Here is a 21,913-nt window from a genome sequence, read left to right as displayed (position 1 = left end):
TCCCTGCTTGGACTTTTCCCATGCCAAGCTCCCTGCTTGGACTTTTCTGAGTTAGGTCAACTCACCTCGGGTCAACCAGGTCAACCTTGACCACGGGTTGCACCCACAATCTCCCAAGCTTGTATCCTTGTAAAACGTCAAGATACAACTTTTCTGTTCACGTCAAACATTGTCAAACATAACTCGTCAAACATCAAAACACAACTCGAGTCAAGTCAACTCGAGTCTGGTCAACCAGGTCAACCTTGACCTAAGGTTGCACCAACATATCGATGTGCTTGTTTCTATCATGGAAGATTGGATTTTTTTGCTAGTGCTATTGCAAACTTGTTATCAACTCGAATCTTGGTTATCTCTTCTTGTGGTAAACTTAGCTCATTTAATAAATTTATGGGCCAAATAGCATGATAAACATATGAAGTTGCAGCCACGTACTCTGCTTCATAAGTAGAAAGTGTGACAATAGGCTGTTTCTTCAACATCCAAGTGAAAGTTGTATCTTCCATAAAGAATACAAATTTTGTAATGCTCTTTCGATCATCCATATATTCACCTCCATCACTGTTGCTATATCCTTCAAGTTTGAAATGGTTAGATGTTGAATAAAGCAGTTCAAAATCTGTCGTACCTTTGATATAATGCAAAATTTTCTTAGTGATCTTAACATGGGTGGTAGTTGGAGCTTCCATAATGCGGCTAACAAGTCCAACATCATAAAGGATACATGCCTTGTGCATGTCAACTATCGTAAACTTTCAACCAAGCTCTTGAAAAATGTTGGATCAACTTTTTCTCCTTTATCATGCTTTGATAGCTTGCCTCCACATTCTACTGGGGTATTTATGGGCTTACTGTTATCCATCTTGAACTTCTTTAATATCTATTTTTCATAACCTTCTTGTGCAATGAAGATTTCATCTTCCCTTTGGTTCACTTTGATGCCCAGATAATATGCTATGAACCCAATATCAGTCATTTCAAACTTCTTAGTCATCACTTCTTTGAATTCTCCAAACTATTTGGATTGTTTCCTATGAAGATCAAGTCATCGACATATATGCATACAATTAAAACATCTTTATACTTATTCTGAATGTATAGTGCATGTTCATAAGGACATTTGATAAAACCTTTCTCTTGCAAGAACTTATCTATCCAGCTATTCCATGCCCTTGGTGTTTATTTTAGCCCATAGAGAGTCTTCTTCTATTTTAGAACTCTGTATTCTTGTCCTTTGACTTCATAACCTGATGACTATCGAATGTAGACTTCTTTTTCGAGAATTTCATTTTAAAAAGTAGATTTTACATTCATTTGATGTATTCTCCACTTATTTTGGGCTGCTAAAGCAATGATTAGTCAAACAGTTTCTACTCAAGCAAAGGGAGCAAATACCTCATCATAGTCAATGCCAGATCTTTGATTGTAGCCATTTGCTACCAATCTTGTTTTGTATCTTTCAACTTCTTCTTTGACATTCTTCTTTACATTGTACACCCACTTCACACCAATCGCCTTATGACCTTCAGGAAGTAGAGTTAACTCCCATGTACCATTCTTCTTGATCACCTTGATTTCTTCATCCATCGCATTTCCCACTTTTTGCTCTTTATAACTTCTTAGAAATCCATACGTTCACAATCGACAAAGAGACAAAATAAAGTAATATTATCTTGATTTTTAGTTACCTCATAAAGGTCTTGTGAGCTCCTGAAGCATGTTACTCTTACTTGAATTTATATTGAAGTTGATGCAGATGAATTTCCTTGAGTATTTGATGTTGGTGTTATTAGTGGAGTAGTAAGCTCCTCTCTTATTTGCTCCACCCTTGGTTACTCTACATTTTCTTCTTCAAAGTATGAGAAGAAGTTGTAATCTTCATTTTGAGATTCTCAATTCCACTCTCCTTCATCAAATATGACATCCTGACTGATGATTGTCTTCTCAGTATCTGGATTGTATACCTTTTGAATTAGTATTATAACCAATAAAAATAAATTTCTTACTTTTATCATTCAATTTGCTTCTTACTTCATTAGGCACATGAACATGAGATATACTCCCCAAACTCTTAGATGAGAAATTTCATGTTTCCTTCTGCTCCATGCTTCTTGTGGTATCTTGTCTCACACACTCCTTGTTGGTGATCGGTTGGATAAGTATACTGCACATGCAACCGTTTCTGCCCAAAGTTCCTTTAGTAGCCTCTTGCTTTTGAGAATGCTCCATGCCATGTTAAGGATGATTTGATTCTTTTTTTCCGACACTCCGTTTTGTTGATGGGATCTTGGAATTGTCAAGGGTCATCGTATTTCGTTGGTTTCACAAAATTTTTGAAATTCCTTTGAGATAAATTCTCCTTCTTGATCAGAATGCATAGTTTTGTTCTCGAGACCACTCTCCTTTTTTACAGTAGCTTTAAATTTCTTGAATACGTTGAAGACCTCCAATTTTTACTTTAAGAAATATACCCAAGTTTTCGATAAAAGTCATATATGAAAAAAATGAAATAATTACTCTTACCAAGTAAACTTGACTTTATTGGACTGCAAACATCTGTGTGTATAAACTCAAGCGGCTTTTGGGCTCTTAAACTTGACTCATTTGGAAAACCTTTTCTAAATTGCTTCCCACGTAGACATGCTTTACATAATTGATCAAAATGTTTGATGTAAGGTTATCCTCTCATCATCTCTTTCTTTGAAAGCAATTCTAGTCCTCCGAAATTGAGTTGTCCAAATTGAAGATATCATAGCCAAGTGATGTATTTATAATAAGCTTTTAGATAATTGATAACATCATTTTGAATATTAAGTAAGAATGTTCTATTTCTTGACATAGACACTTTAGCAATTAAGCAACTAATATCATCTTTCAAGATAAGCATATTATCTTTTAGATGAATATCATATCATTTTTCCAAGAGTTCTTCTAAACTCAAAATATTGCTATTCATATTTGGCACCAAAAAAACATTTGAAATATATTCATGTTTGTTATTCTTCGAATGGATGAGAATGTTATTGGGACCTTGATGTTCACTAGAGGGGGGGTGAATAGAATTTCGTTGCGCTTGTCGGTTGCTTCGTCTTGATAATATGCAGCGAAAATAAACACAAGACACACACAACAATATCACTAAGGATTTACTTGGTATCCACCTTAAGAAGAGGTAACTAATCTAAAGATCCACACGACACGCTCACCCCACTAATGGAAACCTCCTTCTCGGTCGCAGCCGGAGGCGGAGAAGCCTCGTACAGTACTCACACACAAACACAAACACGAACACAAGAAGAAGAAACAAAAATACAATGTAATACACCCTTCTTCTTGCTTACTTGTGCTTGTCGTCGCCTCTTGAACCTTGGAGAAACTCCCCAACTGCCTTCAAGAACTGGCGTGAGTAGATCAGAGAAGCTCGCTGTGAATCGCTGAAGACCGGCGCAAAAGATCGCAAGAGATCTATTGATAAAAAGCTCTGCCTGGGCTTTATACAGTAGCTCCAATCGATTGAATTCATCCTCAATCGATCACCACGTCACATCCGGACAATCCTAGCTGTCCATCACCTGCATCCTGCGCAACGGTTGAATCCCAATCGATCGAGCGATCGATTGGGAACATCTGGATCGATTGATGGATCGATCCAGAAGCATTTTGTGCTTCTCACGATCGCACGAGAACACCCCTGCCCAATCGATCGACCGATCGATTGGCAGCTCCCAATCGATCGACCGATCGATTGGGAGAGCTTCTGTGCTCGCGATTTCTTGACCCCAATCGATCGGCTGATCGATTGGGTCATTCCAATAATCGCGCACACTCCAATCGATCGGCTGATCGATTGGAGCCTGTTCAATCGATCGCCCGATCGATTGAACACCCTGGACTTGACTCAAACTCAAGTCCAGCTTCCCAAACCTAACTCCCGGTCAACCGTGACCTATTATGTTTGCACGCCTAGCATTTGGCTACTCCTGACCAATCTCGAACTAGCCTTCTAGCCTCCTCAATCAGCCTTGCGTCCGTCAGATATCTCTCATCCTTCACGCCTTGCCTTTTGGAGCTTCTATCGGCCTCATCCTAGTTGTTGGGTTCTCCTCGCCAAGTCACACTAGGACTTACCTTGCCAAGACCACATGCTTGGACTTACAACCTTTGCCAAGATCACACTTGGACTTTCCAATTGCCTGGCTCCTCACCAGGACTTTCCTTTTGCCAAGATCACACTTGGACTTTTCAATTGTCTGGCTTCTTACCAGGACTTCCCTTTTGTTTTTTGGTACTCGGAAAACCTAATGGTTCCACTGTACAAAAAATTTTGTACTAAGGTCTGAACCTTTTCCTAGCTACCATGTGTTCTTTTAAATTAAATTTGGATCGCCTGCGGAACTTAACACGTTTGATCCAAAGTTTAATCTATTTGTTCTTTTAGGTTTTGACTTGGATCTCCTGCGGAACTTAACACGTTCGATCCAAATCACCTAAGTTATTAATTCCATTAAATATTAATTTCCATAATTGGTTTCCAGTACTGACGTGGCGAGGCACATGGCCTTCTTGGATATGGGAGCAACCACCACCGACTAGACAAAACCTTTTAAGGAAAGCTAATATTTAATTTCCTAAAATAACTTTAGGTTAACCGAAAGGAACAATCAAATCACAAGGAAAAGAAAAAAAAAACAAAGGACACAACATCGAAAACAAATTCAAAATACTAGAATCGCATGCCTCTTGTATTTGGTATTATTTCCAAAAATAACTAGTATGATGCGGAAAGGAAAAATACTAGTTATACCTTTTAGAAAGACCTCTTGATCTTCTACCGTATTCCTCTTCTAACCTCGGACGTTGTGTGGGCAACGATCTTCCGAGATGAGAACCACCAAGCACCTTCTTCTTCCTTACAAGTTTCGGCCATCAAAACTTCTCCTAGGATGAAAAGGTTCGGCCACCACCACCATGCTCCAAGGAATGCTAGAAAAGAGGCTTCTTTTCTCTCCTTCTTCTCCTTCTTAGATCTGGCCACCAAAGCTATCTCCACCATGAGAAGGTTTCGGTCACACAAAGGAGAGGAGAGGAAAGAAAGGCCGACCACACACAAGGAGAAAAAGAGAGGAGAAAATAATAGAGTCATTTTCCATGAAGGCACCTCTACCCCCTCTTTTATAATCCTTGGTCTTGGCAAATAAGGAAATTTAAATAAAAACTTCCTTAATTCTTTTTCCATGAAAAGGAAAATTTTTAATTAATTAAAATCAAAATTCTTTTCTCAATTTCAATGGCCGGCCATATACAAATCTCCAAGCATATAAAATTTTAAACACAAATTAAAACTTCCTTATTTGCTTCCGGAAATTTATAAAAAATTTCAATAATTTTTATCCCTTCATGATTGGTTAATAAAAAGGAAATTTTATAAATTAAAATCTTTCTTTTAAACATGTGGATAATTTTCCAAAAAGGAAAGTTATCTCTAAAAATTAAAATCTCTTTTCAATCTACAAATAAGGAAAGATATCAAATCTTTTCTTAATCTTTTGTAGAAACTAATAAAAGAGAATTTTTAATTTTTAAACTTTCTTTTAAATCATGAACATGATTAAAAAGGAAAGTTTTTACCAAAATTAAAATCAACCTTTTAATCTACAAATAAGGAAAGAGATTTAGCTCTTCTCTTAATCTTTTGTAGAATCTTATAAAAGGAAAGATTTAAAATTTTAAACTCTCTTTTAAATCATGTTATCCACATAAGAAAAATTTTTAAAAATAAAAATCCTTTTATTTTAATTTGGGCCGGCCACACCAAGCTTGAACCCAAGCTAGGGCCGGCCACCTTGAAGCACCCATGAACCAAACTTTGGCCGGCCCTAGCTTGGTCTCCAAGCTAGCTTGGCCGGCCCTATAGGATGGGTAAGAAGGTGGGTATAGGTGGGTATAGTACTCTATAATTAAGAGGCTACGATAGGGACCGAGAGGAGAAATTGGTTTTGGTCTCCCGATAAAATTAAGCATCCCGTGTTCGCCCCGAACACACAACTTAATTTTATCAATAATAATTCATTCCACTAGAGAACTATTATTGAACTACCGCACCAATCCCAAATTACATTTTGGGCTCCTTCTTATTATAAGTGTGTTAGTCTCCCTGTGTTTAAGATGTCGAATGTCCACTAATTAAGTAAGTTACTGACAACTCACTTAATTAATATCTAGCTCCAAGAGTAGTACCACTCAACTTCATCGTCATGTCGGACTAAGTCCACCTGCAGGGTTTAACATGACAATCCTTATGAGCTCCTCTTGGGGACATTCTAAACCTAGATCATTAGGACACAGTTTCCTTCTATAATCAACAACACACACTATAAGTGATATCATTTCCCAACTTATCGGGCTTATTGATTTATCGAACTAAATCTCACCCATTGATAAATTAAAGAAATAAATATCAAATATATGTGCTTGTTATTATATTAGGATTAAGAGCACACACTTCCATAATAACTGAAGTCTTTGTTCCTTTATAAAGTCAGTATAAAAGAAACGACCTCAAATGGTCCTACTCAATACACTCTAAGTGTACTAGTGTAATTATATAGTTAAGATAAACTAATACCTAATTACACTACGACCTTCCAATGGTTTGTTCCTTTCCATCTTGGTCGTGAGCTACTGTTTATAATTTATAAGGAACCGATAACATGATCTTCTGTGTATGACACCACACACCATGTTATCTACAATATAAATTAATTGAACAATTACATTTATCATAAATGTAGACATTTGATCAATGTGATTCTTATTTCTAGATAAATGTTTATACCAAAAGCTAGGCTTTTAGTATACATCCTAACACCTTTTGCCAAGATCACACTTGGACTTTTCAGTTGCCTGGCTCCTCACTAGGACTTTCCCTTTGCCTAGCTATACTAGGACTTTCCAATTGTCTGATCTCACTTATCAGGACTTTCACCACCAAGTTTGGTCAACACTGACCTACTTGGATTTTCACCTTTGCCAACCTTCCTATTGGACTTACCTTTGCCTAATCTCCAATTAGGACTTTCCCAGTCAAGTCTCCTGTCAACCTTGACCTACTTGACTTCTCTCTTGCCTAACCTCTAGTTAGGACTTTCCCAGATGCCTAATTTCCAGTTAGGACTTACCCGGTCAAATCTTCGGTCAACACTGACCCACTTGACTTGTCTTTTCATCAACCTGGTCAACCCCTTGACCATCTCCACAATCGGACAATTGCTCCAGCAATCTCCATACATTGTCAAACGGACGATTACCCTAGCAATCTTCATATATTGTCAAACATCAAAACTTAAATCTCGACTCAAGCTTGACTCAACTCAAGCTTAGTCAAACTGATCAAACTTGATCTAGGGAAATTGCCCCAACAAATGTTACCTTTGGCTTTCACATCGATCTTTGATTCATCTCTGAAAGAGACATTACCACCAACTAATTCATCAAACTCTACGAACATACTTCTTTTTCCGCACATATAATTGCTTGCATCAGTGTCAAGATATCACATTGTATCTTTGTCTCTTTCATTATATGCTAGCAGTAGGGTATCATTTTTTCTTTCCTTTCTTCCATATAGTTTACTCTTTCATATACTTTATTCTTGGGTGATCTACATTCTTTAGTATAATACCCAAATTTGTCACAATTGTAGCACTTAACTTGAGATTTATCATACCTCAAGTTTGTGTACTCTTTTCCACGTCCTCTTATTGAATGTTCTCCTCTTTCATTATTGTTGTTGGCAACCCATCCTTCTCATTAGCACAACCTCATCCATATTCATGACCTCTTCCACGTTGACTTCTATTGTTACTGAAGATTTCATCTTAATTTCTTAGTCGGTTGAAAAATCGTCTTTAGGAGTTGTTGAGTGATTTTTTTTCATTTATTTTGTTCTCTTCTTCATAGGCTTGTAAAGAACCAGGAGTTGCTCTATCATCATGGCTTATAGATCCTTGGTCTCTTCGATGATAGTTATAATGCTATCAAATTTTGAATCCACGACGTCTTCAACATAATATTTTTCTATAACCTCCTAAACATCATGAGCTCAAAGGCGTACCTTCATCTTAATAATCCAATTATCATAATTAGTCATCTTAAGTATTGAAACTTAGAAGGAAGTCATGTCTTTATTAGCTATAGCTTTGATATCATTTTATTAAAAAAAATTGATATCATTTTATTAAAAAAAATTATGGAAGAAAATATGCATTTTACGTGAAAGAAGAAGAGAATATGAGAAAAAAATATAAATTCAATTTACTTTCATTTGTTAAACAAATTACATATTTATAAATTTATTATATAACTAATAACATCAAATACATTGAATCTAGATGCTTCTCCGGGGCTATGATGCCACGGTAGGATATTTAGATTGTCTCCTAAATATCCGTGATTCGAACCCTAATTAAGACTAACTGAGATTATTTTTTTTTTATTTTTCACCTCATCCTATTGTATCTCCACCCTTATCTTTATCAAAAACAAAAAAAAAATCTTGGTCTGCTGGCCTAAAATTCCTGAGACCCCCAGTCCACTTACCCGCCCAGCTTAACCGTGATTTACTCTCTCTGAAATCCTTTTTAAGAACCAAAAAAACTTGTGCTAAAATAACAAATGCAAAAAAGAATAAAAGACCTTGGACCCGTAATGGATCTTGAAGCACTACTTCTGCATCTCCCTGACCAAAGTCTCCCACATTGGGATTGCTTGTTAATGGTTGATCAAGCTTGATGGATTCACCTTCTGAAACAAGAAGTTCTGGTCCTGGAGGTACAATATCAACTACTTGATGTCCATCCGATGGATCAACAATGGTTATTTCATACCCCACCCTTTTCTTTACGTACTATTCTACTTACTACACCTGCTGACCCAGCTTAATCGTGATTTACTCCCTCTGAAATCCTGTGGGGCTGGGCTCAGGGGGCCGCTGGGGTGACGGTTCCACCTTTTGCTAAAAAAAACAAAAAAAAAATCACTTCGTATTCTCTGTATCGATCAAATTAAGTTTAATCTCCCATCCTTCCCCGTCCTCCGCTGCCGCCGTCGACGACGAAGACAGAGGAGACGTCGATTTTTACAGTGAAGGCGAAGATGGTCGTCCGGGCGGCCCGGGTGGAGGCCGTGCGTCTGGTAACGACGCTGGTCGATTCCGCCGCGGTCATCGTCTTCGGCGACGTCGTCATCGTCCTTCCTGAAATGGTGAGCGCAGCTACACCTCTGCTTCCTCTGTCAGACTGTCTCTAGACTCTAAGACACGCTCTCAAGCCGTTTGAATAAATGTGAAGGCGACGAGGGCGACCGAGAGCATGATCCAGCCGGCGTCGTCGACGCGGAGGGAGCATGAGTAGAAGAAAATGGAAGCGGAGAGGACGGAGATCGAGGTGGCGGCGGCGACAGAGGTGAGGCGGGAGATGTGGGAGGCGCAGACGGTAGAGTCCAAGAGGCTCGCTTTCTGGAGCCTTTCTGCTTCTACGTCACATCCCTCTAGTCTACTTCATGCTAGGCTACGCCTACTTCCTTCGAGGGCCCCTTCCAGAGCTGCCTCGACGCCAAGCGTCGGCGACTCATGAAGAACCGCAACTTCGACGTTGACCGATTCAACGAACTCAAGAGGAAAATCGGAGGCAGCTTCTCTGCTGCTGCTGCTTCTTCTTCGTCCTCCTCCTCGCTTTAAAGCAACTGCGAGGCAACTTCTCAGTCTCTCTCTAGTCATACAGAGCACAGATCACGCTACGGCAAGAGCACAGGATCCACACACATCCATTGATTTGAATCTGGAGTTTGGGCCCATCACTGCCGGTGATCAGGACAAGATGTACTAATTTCTCGATATATTATTATTATTATTATTATTATTATTATTATTATATACATGTGATGCCGAAGAGCTCATGAATTATTACTTCCACTATTTCTAACTTTTTTATTTTTTAAATTCGTATAGTTTGCTATAAATTAAACCACAGATCTCTCTGTTTTCCTCACACGCAAACGGATGAAAGGTTGAGAAAGAGGGAGAGTGAGAGGAGGAGGAGGAGGAGGAGGAGGAGGAAGACGACCTCAGTCTCTTCTGTTTGCCTTCAACTCTCTTTAATCTTCCTCAGTCCTATTCCTTTCCTTTTGCTGTAAACAGGCGGAGATGGCTCGCTCCCTCGTCGGCGTCGCTGCGTCTCTCAAGAATTACGTCAGTACTCCCTCTGTTAGCAGGTCAGTGGTCATGAATTCACTATGTAGTGCGATAAATCATATAGAATGAGATGCGTGATGCTTTAATTGCTACGGTACAGGAGGGGATACACGGCGGCGGCCACTGTGGCAATCAACGCGGAGCAGAACGCCGCGGCGTGTAAGGGGATGGCGGACTCCACCATGACCGGCGTCGGCGCCTCCCATGCTTCCGCGTCTTCCTCTTCCTGGATGCCGGATCCGGTGACGGGCTACTATCGGCCGGGAAACCGCCGGAAGGAGGCGGAACTGCGAGAGACGATTCTCTCCAACGAGCAGTGAATTTAACCGAGGCATCGTTAGTGTGTTTAATACGACGTCATGTCGTTAATCCATCGCAGGTGTCTTAAAATCAGAAATAACTACTGAATAAATGGTCATTTACCAGAATGTACCCTTCTATTATTCTACCAAAACCAAATATGCGCCCCAAAAACTAAGATGATAGCTCAAATCCACTAGCAATAAATATTTTAAAAGTAGCATTCTATTAATTAAATTATAATAAAAAGTGGTTCTTATTCTCTAGATTATATGAAAGAAATAAATCACAAGTCACTTTATAATTGATCGTCAAATTAATTAAAAATAGAAAAACTTTTCCCCAGGACATATCCTAAAGAAACATTCAAACCCTAAACTTTTAATTGATGAATTATGATTCATCATTGATATTGCCATACCATACATGTCTTGTTTGTTTGATATTCCATGGGACTGACGCGCTTGTAAAGCAAACGAGGAACAGAACAAGAAAATTCCACCAGCCGACTGCAACCATTCCTTTAACAAAAGAAGCAAATCAAACAACAATGAACAATTGAAGACTAATAAAACAAATATGCACCGTCAGACAAGATAGCGTTATATTTAGCCTGAGATTAAATATTCCACCATCACGATAAAAAAACAAAAAAAAAAAAATAGCTGGCACTTGTGCACATTGCTGGTCGCCAACCGACTTCCTCCAGTGCATGCATATGTCAAGTTCGGCAAGCAAATCTCATCCTTTCGGTGATAAGGAAATGATTGATACAAAACAATTACCGACCTTTTTTTTCTTAAATTTTCATTCATACACTGCCGTTGATGTCAATTCACCATGAGAGAGAGAGAGAGTGGATGTTCATCAGCATTTACCTTCTGGATTCGGCATTCGGCATTGCTCTTATTCCTGCTGAAGAGGCAGGGTCGGTCGTGCCCTCACAACATTCAACACGCCTCGGGCAGTTTGCTGTAGTTGGAAAGAAAAAAAAGGATGATGTTTGATTGATATATTGCAGGTGTTCGGTTCAATTTACTATGAAGGAAAGATACCTCGAAGAAAGAATTGAAGTTCAAGCGCATGAGGAATTGTCGCAGAAATGGTGCTCGTTGGCTTCCAGCAAGCCGGCTGCTACGCAATATTGTATAGAGAGAGTTGGATTTCTTATTGAACTCCTGTGAAACAAAATGATACAACAAGAGCATGAGGGCGGATATGTTGGCAGCTTTAGAAATGTTAATAAATGTGTCTGGTCAGACAAAATATCATATTATTGGCCTCCCACAAAATAAAGCGAAACATTATTCATCAGAGAAAAAAAAACAATCACCTAGGAATTGATTCTAGGAAATTATAGATCTTATGTTATGTTTAGAAGGTTACACCCCAAATTGGTTTACAAGAGAAAACACCTTGCATGACAAATTATTCAATATATGTTAACAATATATTTAAAAGTGGGGATCACAAGAATTACAAATGCAACATGTGATCACAATCTTGACTTATGAGTCAGCACATAAATTTGCATACTTTATTCTAAGCACTTCTTTAAAGGTAGATCCGCTACCTTAGCGGCCCCCCTAGTGCTAAGCACTTCTTTAATTTCTATACTTAGTTGTCCTTTCTATCAGAGTCCCATGTAACAACTTTTCAGAGAAGAGTATAATGGAAAACCAAGGATATCGATAGAAGTTAAAGAGAGGAAGTTTATTCATTGCCTACCTCAGCTATATGCTCCAATTCAGACATATTTGCGTTGCCTTCATACTGCTCGATGCTCCAGCAAAACTGCAGGCAAAGTTTCATAATGCTGTCCAGAATTCTAGAGACAGATCCAATATCCAGAAAGGACTGTGAAATTAAAGCTGCCAAGTACCTAAGGAGTACGGATCATGGGTTAAACATGGAAAGTTGTTGAAAGAAGACAGAGCATTCTCATAAACTTTAAATAAACGATCTTTATTGTTACAGTGGCGTCAACTAAAAATACTGCACATTACAAGAATTAAAAGCAACAAGAATAGTCTAAGAACACAACCATGACGGCTGAGGGCAATTTTGTGAACATAAACAGAACCTCCAGTTTTAAAAAGAAATAAAAGACATCGTACATGAAAGTCTAAAAATGAGACACAAAAATAGCAATTCTGAAACAGGCAGAAATTTATACAAGGCAGAAATCTACAGTATTTGCAACGGGTTCAAGAAAAGTATTTAATATCAAGTTAGAAAATCATGCAAGTTCATGAAGCAACCCGAGTCACTTTAACCAAGATTGTAAGGAATAATAGCTCAAAAGGGACTGCGTTTGGTTTCCCTTTCATGTGATGTAATAGCTTGACTCTACAATAATTGGAAACTTCCAAGAGAATCTAGAATATTACTCTCCAGTGCAAAGAAATGGATTGATACATACTCTTGATGAAAGCCCACTAATTCAGTAAAATCATGAGAATCTTGCAAATGAGCTTGTAAAAGATTCCACTGAGACTCGATCACATCTACCTGCAAAATACAGATAATGAATAGTCCGATATCAATTCCTCACAAAATTTCTAAAATATATTAGAAAACATTCCCTGAGAAAAGTAATGTTCATCTACTTACTGACTACAACCAAATGAAACACAAATTAGCAATTTATTTTGTTAGTCACTAATACAGATAGCTGTGGCTTATGTAGCTTGATGACAATGATGATTTAAAAAAAAAAAAATCAACACCAAAGAAAAATGTAAATATCTCATTTTCATGAACAATAAACAAGTATTCAAATTCTCCATGAACACTTATTAGCAAAGGGATTAAAAAAATAGCTTCCTTGCTATTAAATTAGTAGAGCAGTGGAAATATATTTTTCTCATAAAAGTGCCTGTCACCATAAATAGCTCAATGGTCTACTTGAAAATTCTGTTAGGAACTTTACTTTTGTCAAGTCCCCAGGGTGTAGCACAGATGATGGGCGCATGACATCTCTGGCATAATGGCCAGAGTCGATTTTCAGGAACTGACGACCTGGTGTTTATCCCACCATGCGTCTGACACCTTACCTGCATGTACCTCCCTCCATATTCGTAGGACTAACACTAGGAGGGTCGTTAATGTAGCGGATCTACATTTTTTTAAAGCTAAAGTTGTCATCACAATTTTTTTTATACTTACAATTATTTCAATGATCTAAAATAATTCATAGATGTTTCTAAATATTTTTTTCTTACCAATTTTTATAATATTGTTTTAAATAAATATTTAAATTTTGTATTTAGATTTATATTTGATAACTTTTCAAGGGAGTTAAGATTACATTAATACTACTGCACTCCTTGGATAAAGTTCAACGAAGTGAAAATTAATATTAATTAAATTATAGCATAAACGAAGATGAAATGCATGCATATGGCACTAACTGAAATCAATAAACTAACAGTCTAATATTAGTAATCAGCCACTCTAGGCCCTACTCCCACATCTAAGCAGGGATTACAATGGTCAAATTTAGTCATATTGCTTATAATCTTTGAAGGAGTTTAATGTTTTATCATGGCAGAATTGAAGAACAAAGTATGTACTTGAACAAAAATTTAGCCATATTGGTGGTCAAATATGAAGAAACATTGACTAAAGTAATAAAATGAAATCCTGCCAAGATAAAAGCACTTGTAACTCTGATGTTTGTATCTTGTTGCTTGCAGCTTGAAAATCTACAGTCCAAATAACCATTATGATAAAACTTTACAATGAGCAAATTTAGAGGAACATGATACAGTTCACTATTACCTGGATATAAAATTGCAGATTCCTAATCAAGAAAATCATGTGCTCCCTGACTCTCCACATAGGTGTTGATCGTTGCCGACGATGTAGAGGTATGAAATTATTTTTTCTATCCCTCCTATTCTTAGCAAAGTCAATGTGATCTTGATGCATGACTGCAGCCCATGATTTCTCTAATTCCATTTGTGTTCTCTTTAGTCTGATTAAGTATTGGAAAACCTTACGGTACCTATACAGATTTACTGTTATTATGTCCAACATGGAATTGGTCATTCAGAAATTTCATTCTCTGATTATTTGATATGGATATGGATATGAATCATTAAAACCTTACTAGAACGAATTTAGGCTATTACAGAGTACTGCATAGCACAACAACTTACTTAGAGATGACCTCTTGAGTAAAAAATAGCTGCAATGGCCAATCAACAGAATATTCAAGAGCAATACCATCCCAGCCATCCACCGAGGACTCAGATGAAGTCTTGCCTTGTGAAGGAATTGTCATAGCAGCACTCTTTGTCTTTAAATCAACTTGAGATGTAGACACGTTAATTCCAAATGAAGGCATTCTGTGGCACAAATAGCATCAATTTTTGACTCACAAGAAAAGGCAATTTTTGGAGTGAGAAATTAAATGCTAATAAGGGCACCTTAGTGATACTCTTGAAAAGTATTTGTCTTCATCCCCCACAGTCTTTAGTGCAGCCTGCATCAGATAAAATGGGTATAGCCGTAACTCTTCCAAATGAATGTTAGCAAAAATAATTCATATCAGACATGTGCGATCAGGTAATATGTAAAGAAGTTGTTTCATAAGATGATGGACATAAGACATTTTACAGAAACGATGTTCAATTGCATGAATTTATAATACTTAAGCCTTACCAACTGGAAAGGGACCATCAAATCTGCTTCAGCAGTAGATTGACGAGGAGGTAGGCGCATCAATTGGCGGCTCTCTTCAAGAAAACACTTATAATTGAGCATGGTGTTAGAATCAAGCATATAAAATAGCACGGAAAGAGTGAAATTAAAATAGTAGAGGCTTTCAAGAAGAAATAGTGTTAAGTATTAAAATGCATTTACAGTCAAGTATATAAAATAGTACATAAAGGACCATACAATTTTATTAGCGTTTTACCTGGAAGAAATCACCTTTTGCTAATAAAAAGTAATCTTTCAGAGCTTTCAGGTGTCCATTTAGATCAGCACGCACGACTACAAGCTTTTACAGGTAGGTAGTAGTTAGTATTAGATCAAAAAGAGTACATAGTGTGTAGTGGTCATATATACGAGTAGGAGTTACCTGCCAAAGATGATTAGCTGCAATTATGCGAATTGAACCTACAGCAGATTCAAACAACCTTTTCTGGAACTCAGATGATTTCTGCATAAAATATTACCAGGTTAAAGCATAAACATTTTAAGTATAGAAGAAACAGGAAATTTGGCATGCGGAAAAGTTTGGATCTGTAAAAAATGCTATAAACATGACATATACTGAAGAGGGAAAACCTTTAGCTCTTTAAGCATTGCATCAATTTTGTCAGCCTCAGATTGTGGAAGCAGATCTTCAGCAATCAAATTCATAGCTGGAGATACTTCCCTTTGGGAACTAAAAGTTTCGATATAACTTTGAACTCTAGAAGATCCTTTTAGAACCAATTGGCGCATAAAGGATTCTTGTAGTCTAAAGTTAGTAGTTGGGTTTCTTAGAACCCTAACAGCTTTACCAGCAAAAAGAATAGATTCAGCAACACGCATGTGTATATACTCAGGTAGCATTTCCTGCAATTTGAAAATCATAGAACGACAAGAATAAGGCTACAAGTTTTCCAGCATCAACGCAAAGAAATAACTGAATAAAGAGTAACTAAACTGTTTGCAAACTAGATTCAATAATTTATCCAACCCATGTTCATCATAGATCCTATATTAAACTGGTTTTATTAAACTGACAAATAGGTGTCATTGGCTGCAAGTTCAAATTAGCACATATGTGTTTGATATCACAAAAATCTGAATACACAGACATCATCCAGTTATAGCCCCATGAATTAAGGCTAGAATACTCAGCTGAATCAGATAAATCTACTTTCTCAGCGCTTGATTTTCATTTGCTTTTTTTTTTCATTTCCCCTTTTGTTGTCAGCACTCATCAACGAGCATAGAAGAATTATTTCTCTTGTGATCACTGGAAAGGAAAAAGGTGGAAAGAAATCAGGAGTGGTTTTCTTTGTTATTGTTTCCTCATGAACAACCTGAGTGAGCTACCTGTACATACGATCAACCTAAGGTACCCTCTTAGTGATGCTGAATTGCTGATTGAAGGTGCTCCTCCAACAAGCACTTTAGACACTCTGGTCTCACCTCCCTGTGCTTGGGCATATGCACGAGTACTCTAGCACCTGGTGACATGACAATTTTGAGAATCTAACCTGATTGGATTACATGTCCAGATCCAGGGACACTTCCGAAATAATCACACCATATTAGTCCATTAACATCCAAATCTCCAGCAACAAGCATCGAATGTTTGGTCTCATAGTTCATGCAAACAAATTGAAGTCCAAGTGTTCCACTCAAGATAAAGTTTGGTAGTGGAAATGGAAGTTTGAACTCTATTCTACTAAAGTGTTCAATCTGGCTGTTTCAATGACAGAGACTGAAAAGTATAAATTTCAAATTTGATGTAGTTTCACACTAGTTGTCAGTGCCTAAGCAACTCTCCATCTTTTTACATCAAGGTTTGGGCAAAAAATAGAGGTTTTCAAACATCACTGATAAATTTTATAAAGAGAAGACGAACAATTAAAGTCAAAGATGTTCTAGATAACGATTGCAAAAATAGTCAACATATAATGCAGAGAGATAATTGGTGAGATAAAATTCATGTAGATAACTTCAAATAATTGAGATGTAGGTTTAGATCTATCATAGGATACCAAAGATATATGAAATCCTGAGTGCCAATCCGTTAGAGTTGTGTCATCAGCTGATTTCTCCATAAACTTTTTGATTTGTTCAGAATGAGATAACTCACTATCGTCACTCCTTCCATCTTGTCTGCAAAATCATTAAAGAATTTTCAAATGCTAATGTAACTGCAGATTATATATTCAATGTAATAACACTGCTCCTATAATGCTATTTAGGTTCATATTTGTTGTAAGCTACAACTTGAGTTTGAAATTTCATGTTCTGCCAGGCACTACTGCTGAAATTTACAATTCTGATAAATTGCTGGAATCTGATATTGGTTGGCATGAGTAATCTTTTTAATGTTGCCCATGTTGGGATGGATTCGACAAATGATACAACAACTAATATTTGTTATATTTTGTATAGCCAAATTTTAATTGAATTGGCAATTTAAATGTTATATTCTTCCTTTAAAAAAAGTAAGCAGGCATGGACGGACATTAAAGAGTAAAACAACTACATCCCAAGAGACCAACATGCTCTGGTGTGCGCTAAGTATGTCAAAGTGTTGAGAAAGTATGATACAATAAAATTTCAACTCAATTGATTATCTAATTCTATAGTCTTAAGAGTTATAAGTACAAAAATCTAAGAGAAAGGAGATTGAAGGAGTAAATATCATTTAAATTCATCTAGGCATACTTCATCACGCGTCTAAGCGTATTGTATATTGGAAGGGAACTAAACTAATTGAGAGGGAATTAAAGGAATCAGTATCCACACGCTTTAATGCCTTGAAGCTTGCAAAGTGTTAGCACGACGGACAAGGTACCAATACTTCACCATTTGAATCAAGGATAGAAACCTTACCATGAAACAATACCTTAACTACAACATTGACAAATTTAATGTTTAAAAAATTGGAAAAACCATTTTTCAAACATTTATATAGTTTATTAGAAATTCAATAAATGAAGCTAAAGTTTTACTACAAGCCAAAATAAATATCTATGACGATAAAATAAAGAATAGGATTCATTTTAATAATTTGTCACACACTCTAGTTCTTCTCACATGCAAGTGTCCCCCTTATTCTGCCTCCCACGATTTGGTTACAAATTCAATTATATATTCAAACTATGAGATCATCATCTCCAACTTCCTAATAATTAAGAGCTAATTAACTAACTGAGTTACATACAAAAAAGATCTTCGTTGAATATGGTTTGACTAATTACAAAGCTAAATAAGCTTTCAAGCACTGCATCATTATCAAATGTATAACAACAATACAATGTCAATGTTGTGCGCAAATGAAAAAAATTAAGAGATGTATTACACCTGGCAGTCAACCTAGAATGTCTAAGCCCTATGAGCATGTCATAAAAATTTGATAGCTTGCATAGAGCTCATTGAAAGGATAAGGTCCAAGGGCTGACCATAAATGGTTGGCACTACCGAAGTTTCTAGTTTGTTGATGATTGATCATCGGGATGATGGCATACCTAGTGCTTGAGATAATTATTCGAACAGGAATTAGAGGGTAACAGTAAGGCTGCTCCTCAACTGCCTGAGCAGCCATATTTTAATGGCTAGCTTGCAAGGGTTGAGACCATGACTATTGACCTTCCAATGAAGCATTTGCAGGATTGTGTGCTAGCTTCCCTAGAAAAGTAGAGTTTGATTTTAGTTGAATACTAAAGAAATTAGTTTTATTTTAGTTGAATACCAAAGAAATTAGCTAGGAATGTAATGAACTAGCAAGCCACAGAATTTCTTAATGAAGAACTCAGAGAAAAAGATCATGGATCCTTGAGGACAAGTGGTTGAATTAGGCACGTCAAAGAAAAATTTATCCAAAGGATATGCTATAGATTTTTGCTATACATTAAACATCATAAAAGGAATCTGCAAAATAACACAAAGAAAGGAAAGTTTTATGCGCCCTTTTATCTAGTTGATAGTTGCACTTTCTTTAAACTCAAATACCTCTGGATGAAAAATTCCCCATGCTGATCTTGAAGGATACCATATACCATCCAAGACGCAAGTTGGTTGTACATAACCTGATGACCATGCCACAGAAGCCTATGTTTTTGCACACAAAAACCAAGAAAATAAACATATAGAAGATAAGCTCAACTTCTGTGTAAATGCAATGGTGAAAACAAAAGATTCAGTTCTATAATGGTAAGTGATCAAATTCAAAAGACTTGTGAAAATTCAAATGTGGCATGAAATCTTAAAAAGGTGAAATTTAGTAGATCTGGAAAATAACAAAATATAAGTGTCCAATGTAAACCTATACCCATGGTACAGAGCCTAACATAGGTAGCTGCTCCAAAGTTGTACTAAAGTGTCAGATATAGATCACACACACAAGTTTTTTTTTTATCTTTATTGAACTGAATGATCTTTCTCTTTTCAACAAATGCATTCTTAATAAAACGAGAAAAATATCATATGCTCTAACTCAGGAGTCAACAATAGATACATATGAATATTTTCAAGTGATGAGACATCTGTTCTAAATTTATAGCAGTGATATCTAAATTGCGTAATTGAGCCCTGCATCAACTAGAAAAATGAAAAGACAAGCATCCCATTGTGTTCACTGATGGTCATGCAAATGATTAGAAAAATGAGTTATTGCTTTGGAAGTGATACAAAAGAAACTACCTTTGAATGCATGCTTGCAATTCAGGAACACCACAATGGCAACGCTTGTGCAAAAGATTGAGTAGTTGTCCTCCTCGTATGTCTTCGCGTTCAATTTCCACAATGAGTTCGTACAGAGGAGGTAAAAGAACCTCAAACTAAAATGTTTTTTTTTTCAATAATTACCAACAAGAAAAAACTAAATAAGAACAATGTTCAATAACGCAATACTAAACAAACAAAAAATGGAAATTTTCCTAATTTAACAATGATAAGAAAATTTTAGATAACACAAAACTCATATCCCAAATTTCTATAAAAATTTCCAGTATTCAAAAATTAAAAATACCTTATTCAGGCCTTGGGTCACAGTTGCCAAAATAGGCAGTGGATCAGAGAGCAAATTCTGCTCAATCTGAAGGACGGCAGCTCTATAAACTGATAAAATCTCCACAAGGCCATTAGCAACGGCCCTTCGATATGCACTTCCTTTTCTCACTTTGTCTTTCTGAACTTCAAGGTCTTGAGATAAAGAGAAACTTTTTGCTGAATGTATAAAACTTAAATTCCGTGATTTGGTGGCAAATTGATCAAGTTCCTTATAGTAGAAACCTAACGATACAAGCCTTTCAATAAGGCTCCTGAAAAAAATTGGATTAACATTCATATTATAGGATGCAAACAATTTATATCTAAACATTATCAGTTAAGAATAACAGCATACAAAATAACTTTCACAATATATTCTTACAGGGTGAGAACTGAGTGCAAATCATTATCAAACTACTTCGAACCTTTCGGAGGGGTGGAGGAAGGATAGATCTGGGGCGAGTTTGAAGGTGGGCTCCTCCGGGAACTGGTGGTGCGAATCCAGACCTAGGGTTTCTGCCTGCTCCCGCTCGTCGATGACGAAGTCGCCTGTGAAGCCGAGAAGCGCGAGGAGGAGTTCGTGCAGCATTCCCGCTCTTCCGCTACAGGCATCAGCGAAGATTCAACGAAGATTGAAGAATGGCGTCGTCGCCCCAACGAATCCAAGAAATTGCGACTGAGCGAGAAGCTTCGATTTATTTCAATTCAATTATCCGCGACTGAGCGAGAAGGTTTAATAATTGTGATTTGCGGGGGTCTAAGGCATTATTTAGAAAAAACGCTATTTCTGTGTGTCTGCTATAATTTTTACTATTTTTTTTATATAATATATCCGCTTATTCCAACTGACTAATGGCTCCGGCCTCCAGACTCCAATCTCTGAGCTCCAAGTGATTAGCTTTCTTAGATTTATTGTCTCTAAAATCTTTATAGTACATTTCAACTAAGATTCATATTTTAGATGTCTAAATTAAGAGTTTGGAAGGTCTAACTTGTTTGGAAAGCTTACCCACCCAGGGTATTATAAAAAATAATAATAATTTGCTGGACAACATAGTAAAAGTTACAAAATACCTCAATCACGTTGATAAATTTTAAAATGATCAAATATTTAATTTTTAGTTTTATCCTTCCATATTCATTTGTATTTATCTTAATCGAATATTATAGAGTAGCATTCAATTTACACTGCTCATTAGTATACTAATGTCGTTCTCTCGGAACATATAGGTAGCTAGCTAATGCATGGTGGTGTTCCCACCATGAGGTTTATAGGTCAAATCCGGCAAGTAGCCGGGTGGCTAGCCTTCCTCATGCACTATTCAATTGTCCAAGGTTAGTAATCATCCATGATTTACCTCTTCCGTGTTAGTCTGGGAATGAGCTTACGGAGGCTTTAGGGTGATTACCACCATTAGTATAGTAATGTCTCAAATCAATTACTATATTTAGGAGTGTAATCGAGCCGAGCCGAGCTCGAGTTTTATTTAACGAATATATTCATGACCCATAGTTTATTCGAGCTTTTATCAAGTTTAAACGAGTTTAATAAATATAAATTATAAATTTAAATATTCATTAAAAATTAAATTATATATTTAGAAAAAAATATAATAATATTATTAAAATTTA

The 21,913-nt window shown here is 36.8% G+C and overlaps 2 protein-coding genes across 4 annotated transcripts; one reads left to right on the top strand and one right to left on the bottom strand.

Annotated features, from left to right (window-relative positions):
• The first annotated feature begins 10,033 nt into the window (after nt 1-10,033).
• On the top strand, nt 10,034-10,677 carry LOC121974602 (late embryogenesis abundant protein Lea5-D-like). The gene is made up of 2 exons (XM_042525745.1): nt 10,034-10,269; nt 10,350-10,677. Exons 1-2 carry the CDS (start codon nt 10,202-10,204, stop codon nt 10,567-10,569), a joined length of 288 nt encoding a protein of 95 aa, XP_042381679.1. The 5' UTR covers nt 10,034-10,201; the 3' UTR covers nt 10,570-10,677.
• Nucleotides 10,678-10,821: 144 nt separating this feature from the next.
• Nucleotides 10,822-21,021, bottom strand: LOC121974601 (gamma-tubulin complex component 4-like). Of its 3 annotated transcripts, none has more exons than XM_042525743.1 (17): nt 20,707-21,021; nt 20,262-20,553; nt 19,934-20,070; nt 19,244-19,342; nt 17,278-17,398; nt 15,848-16,120; nt 15,639-15,719; nt 15,474-15,557; nt 15,218-15,304; nt 14,983-15,038; nt 14,713-14,901; nt 14,333-14,558; nt 12,972-13,060; nt 12,278-12,431; nt 11,605-11,727; nt 11,428-11,521; nt 10,822-11,070 (listed from the first exon to the last, which is right to left on the bottom strand). In XM_042525743.1, exons 1-16 carry the CDS (start codon nt 20,868-20,870, stop codon nt 11,456-11,458), a joined length of 2,241 nt encoding a protein of 746 aa, XP_042381677.1. In that variant the 5' UTR covers nt 20,871-21,021; the 3' UTR covers nt 10,822-11,070; nt 11,428-11,455. The 3 variants fall into 3 exon arrangements, with proteins under 3 accessions (XP_042381677.1, XP_042381678.1, XP_042381676.1); XM_042525744.1 differs by having other exon boundaries at nt 10,822-11,058; XM_042525742.1 differs by lacking the exon at nt 10,822-11,070 and having other exon boundaries at nt 11,101-11,521.
• Between the last annotated feature and the right edge of the window lie 892 nt (nt 21,022-21,913).

Source organism: Zingiber officinale, chromosome 4B (assembly GCF_018446385.1).
Source record: "Zingiber officinale cultivar Zhangliang chromosome 4B, Zo_v1.1, whole genome shotgun sequence".
NCBI lineage: Eukaryota > Viridiplantae > Streptophyta > Magnoliopsida > Zingiberales > Zingiberaceae > Zingiber > Zingiber officinale.
This window is presented reverse-complemented; position numbering and strand designations above follow the sequence as displayed.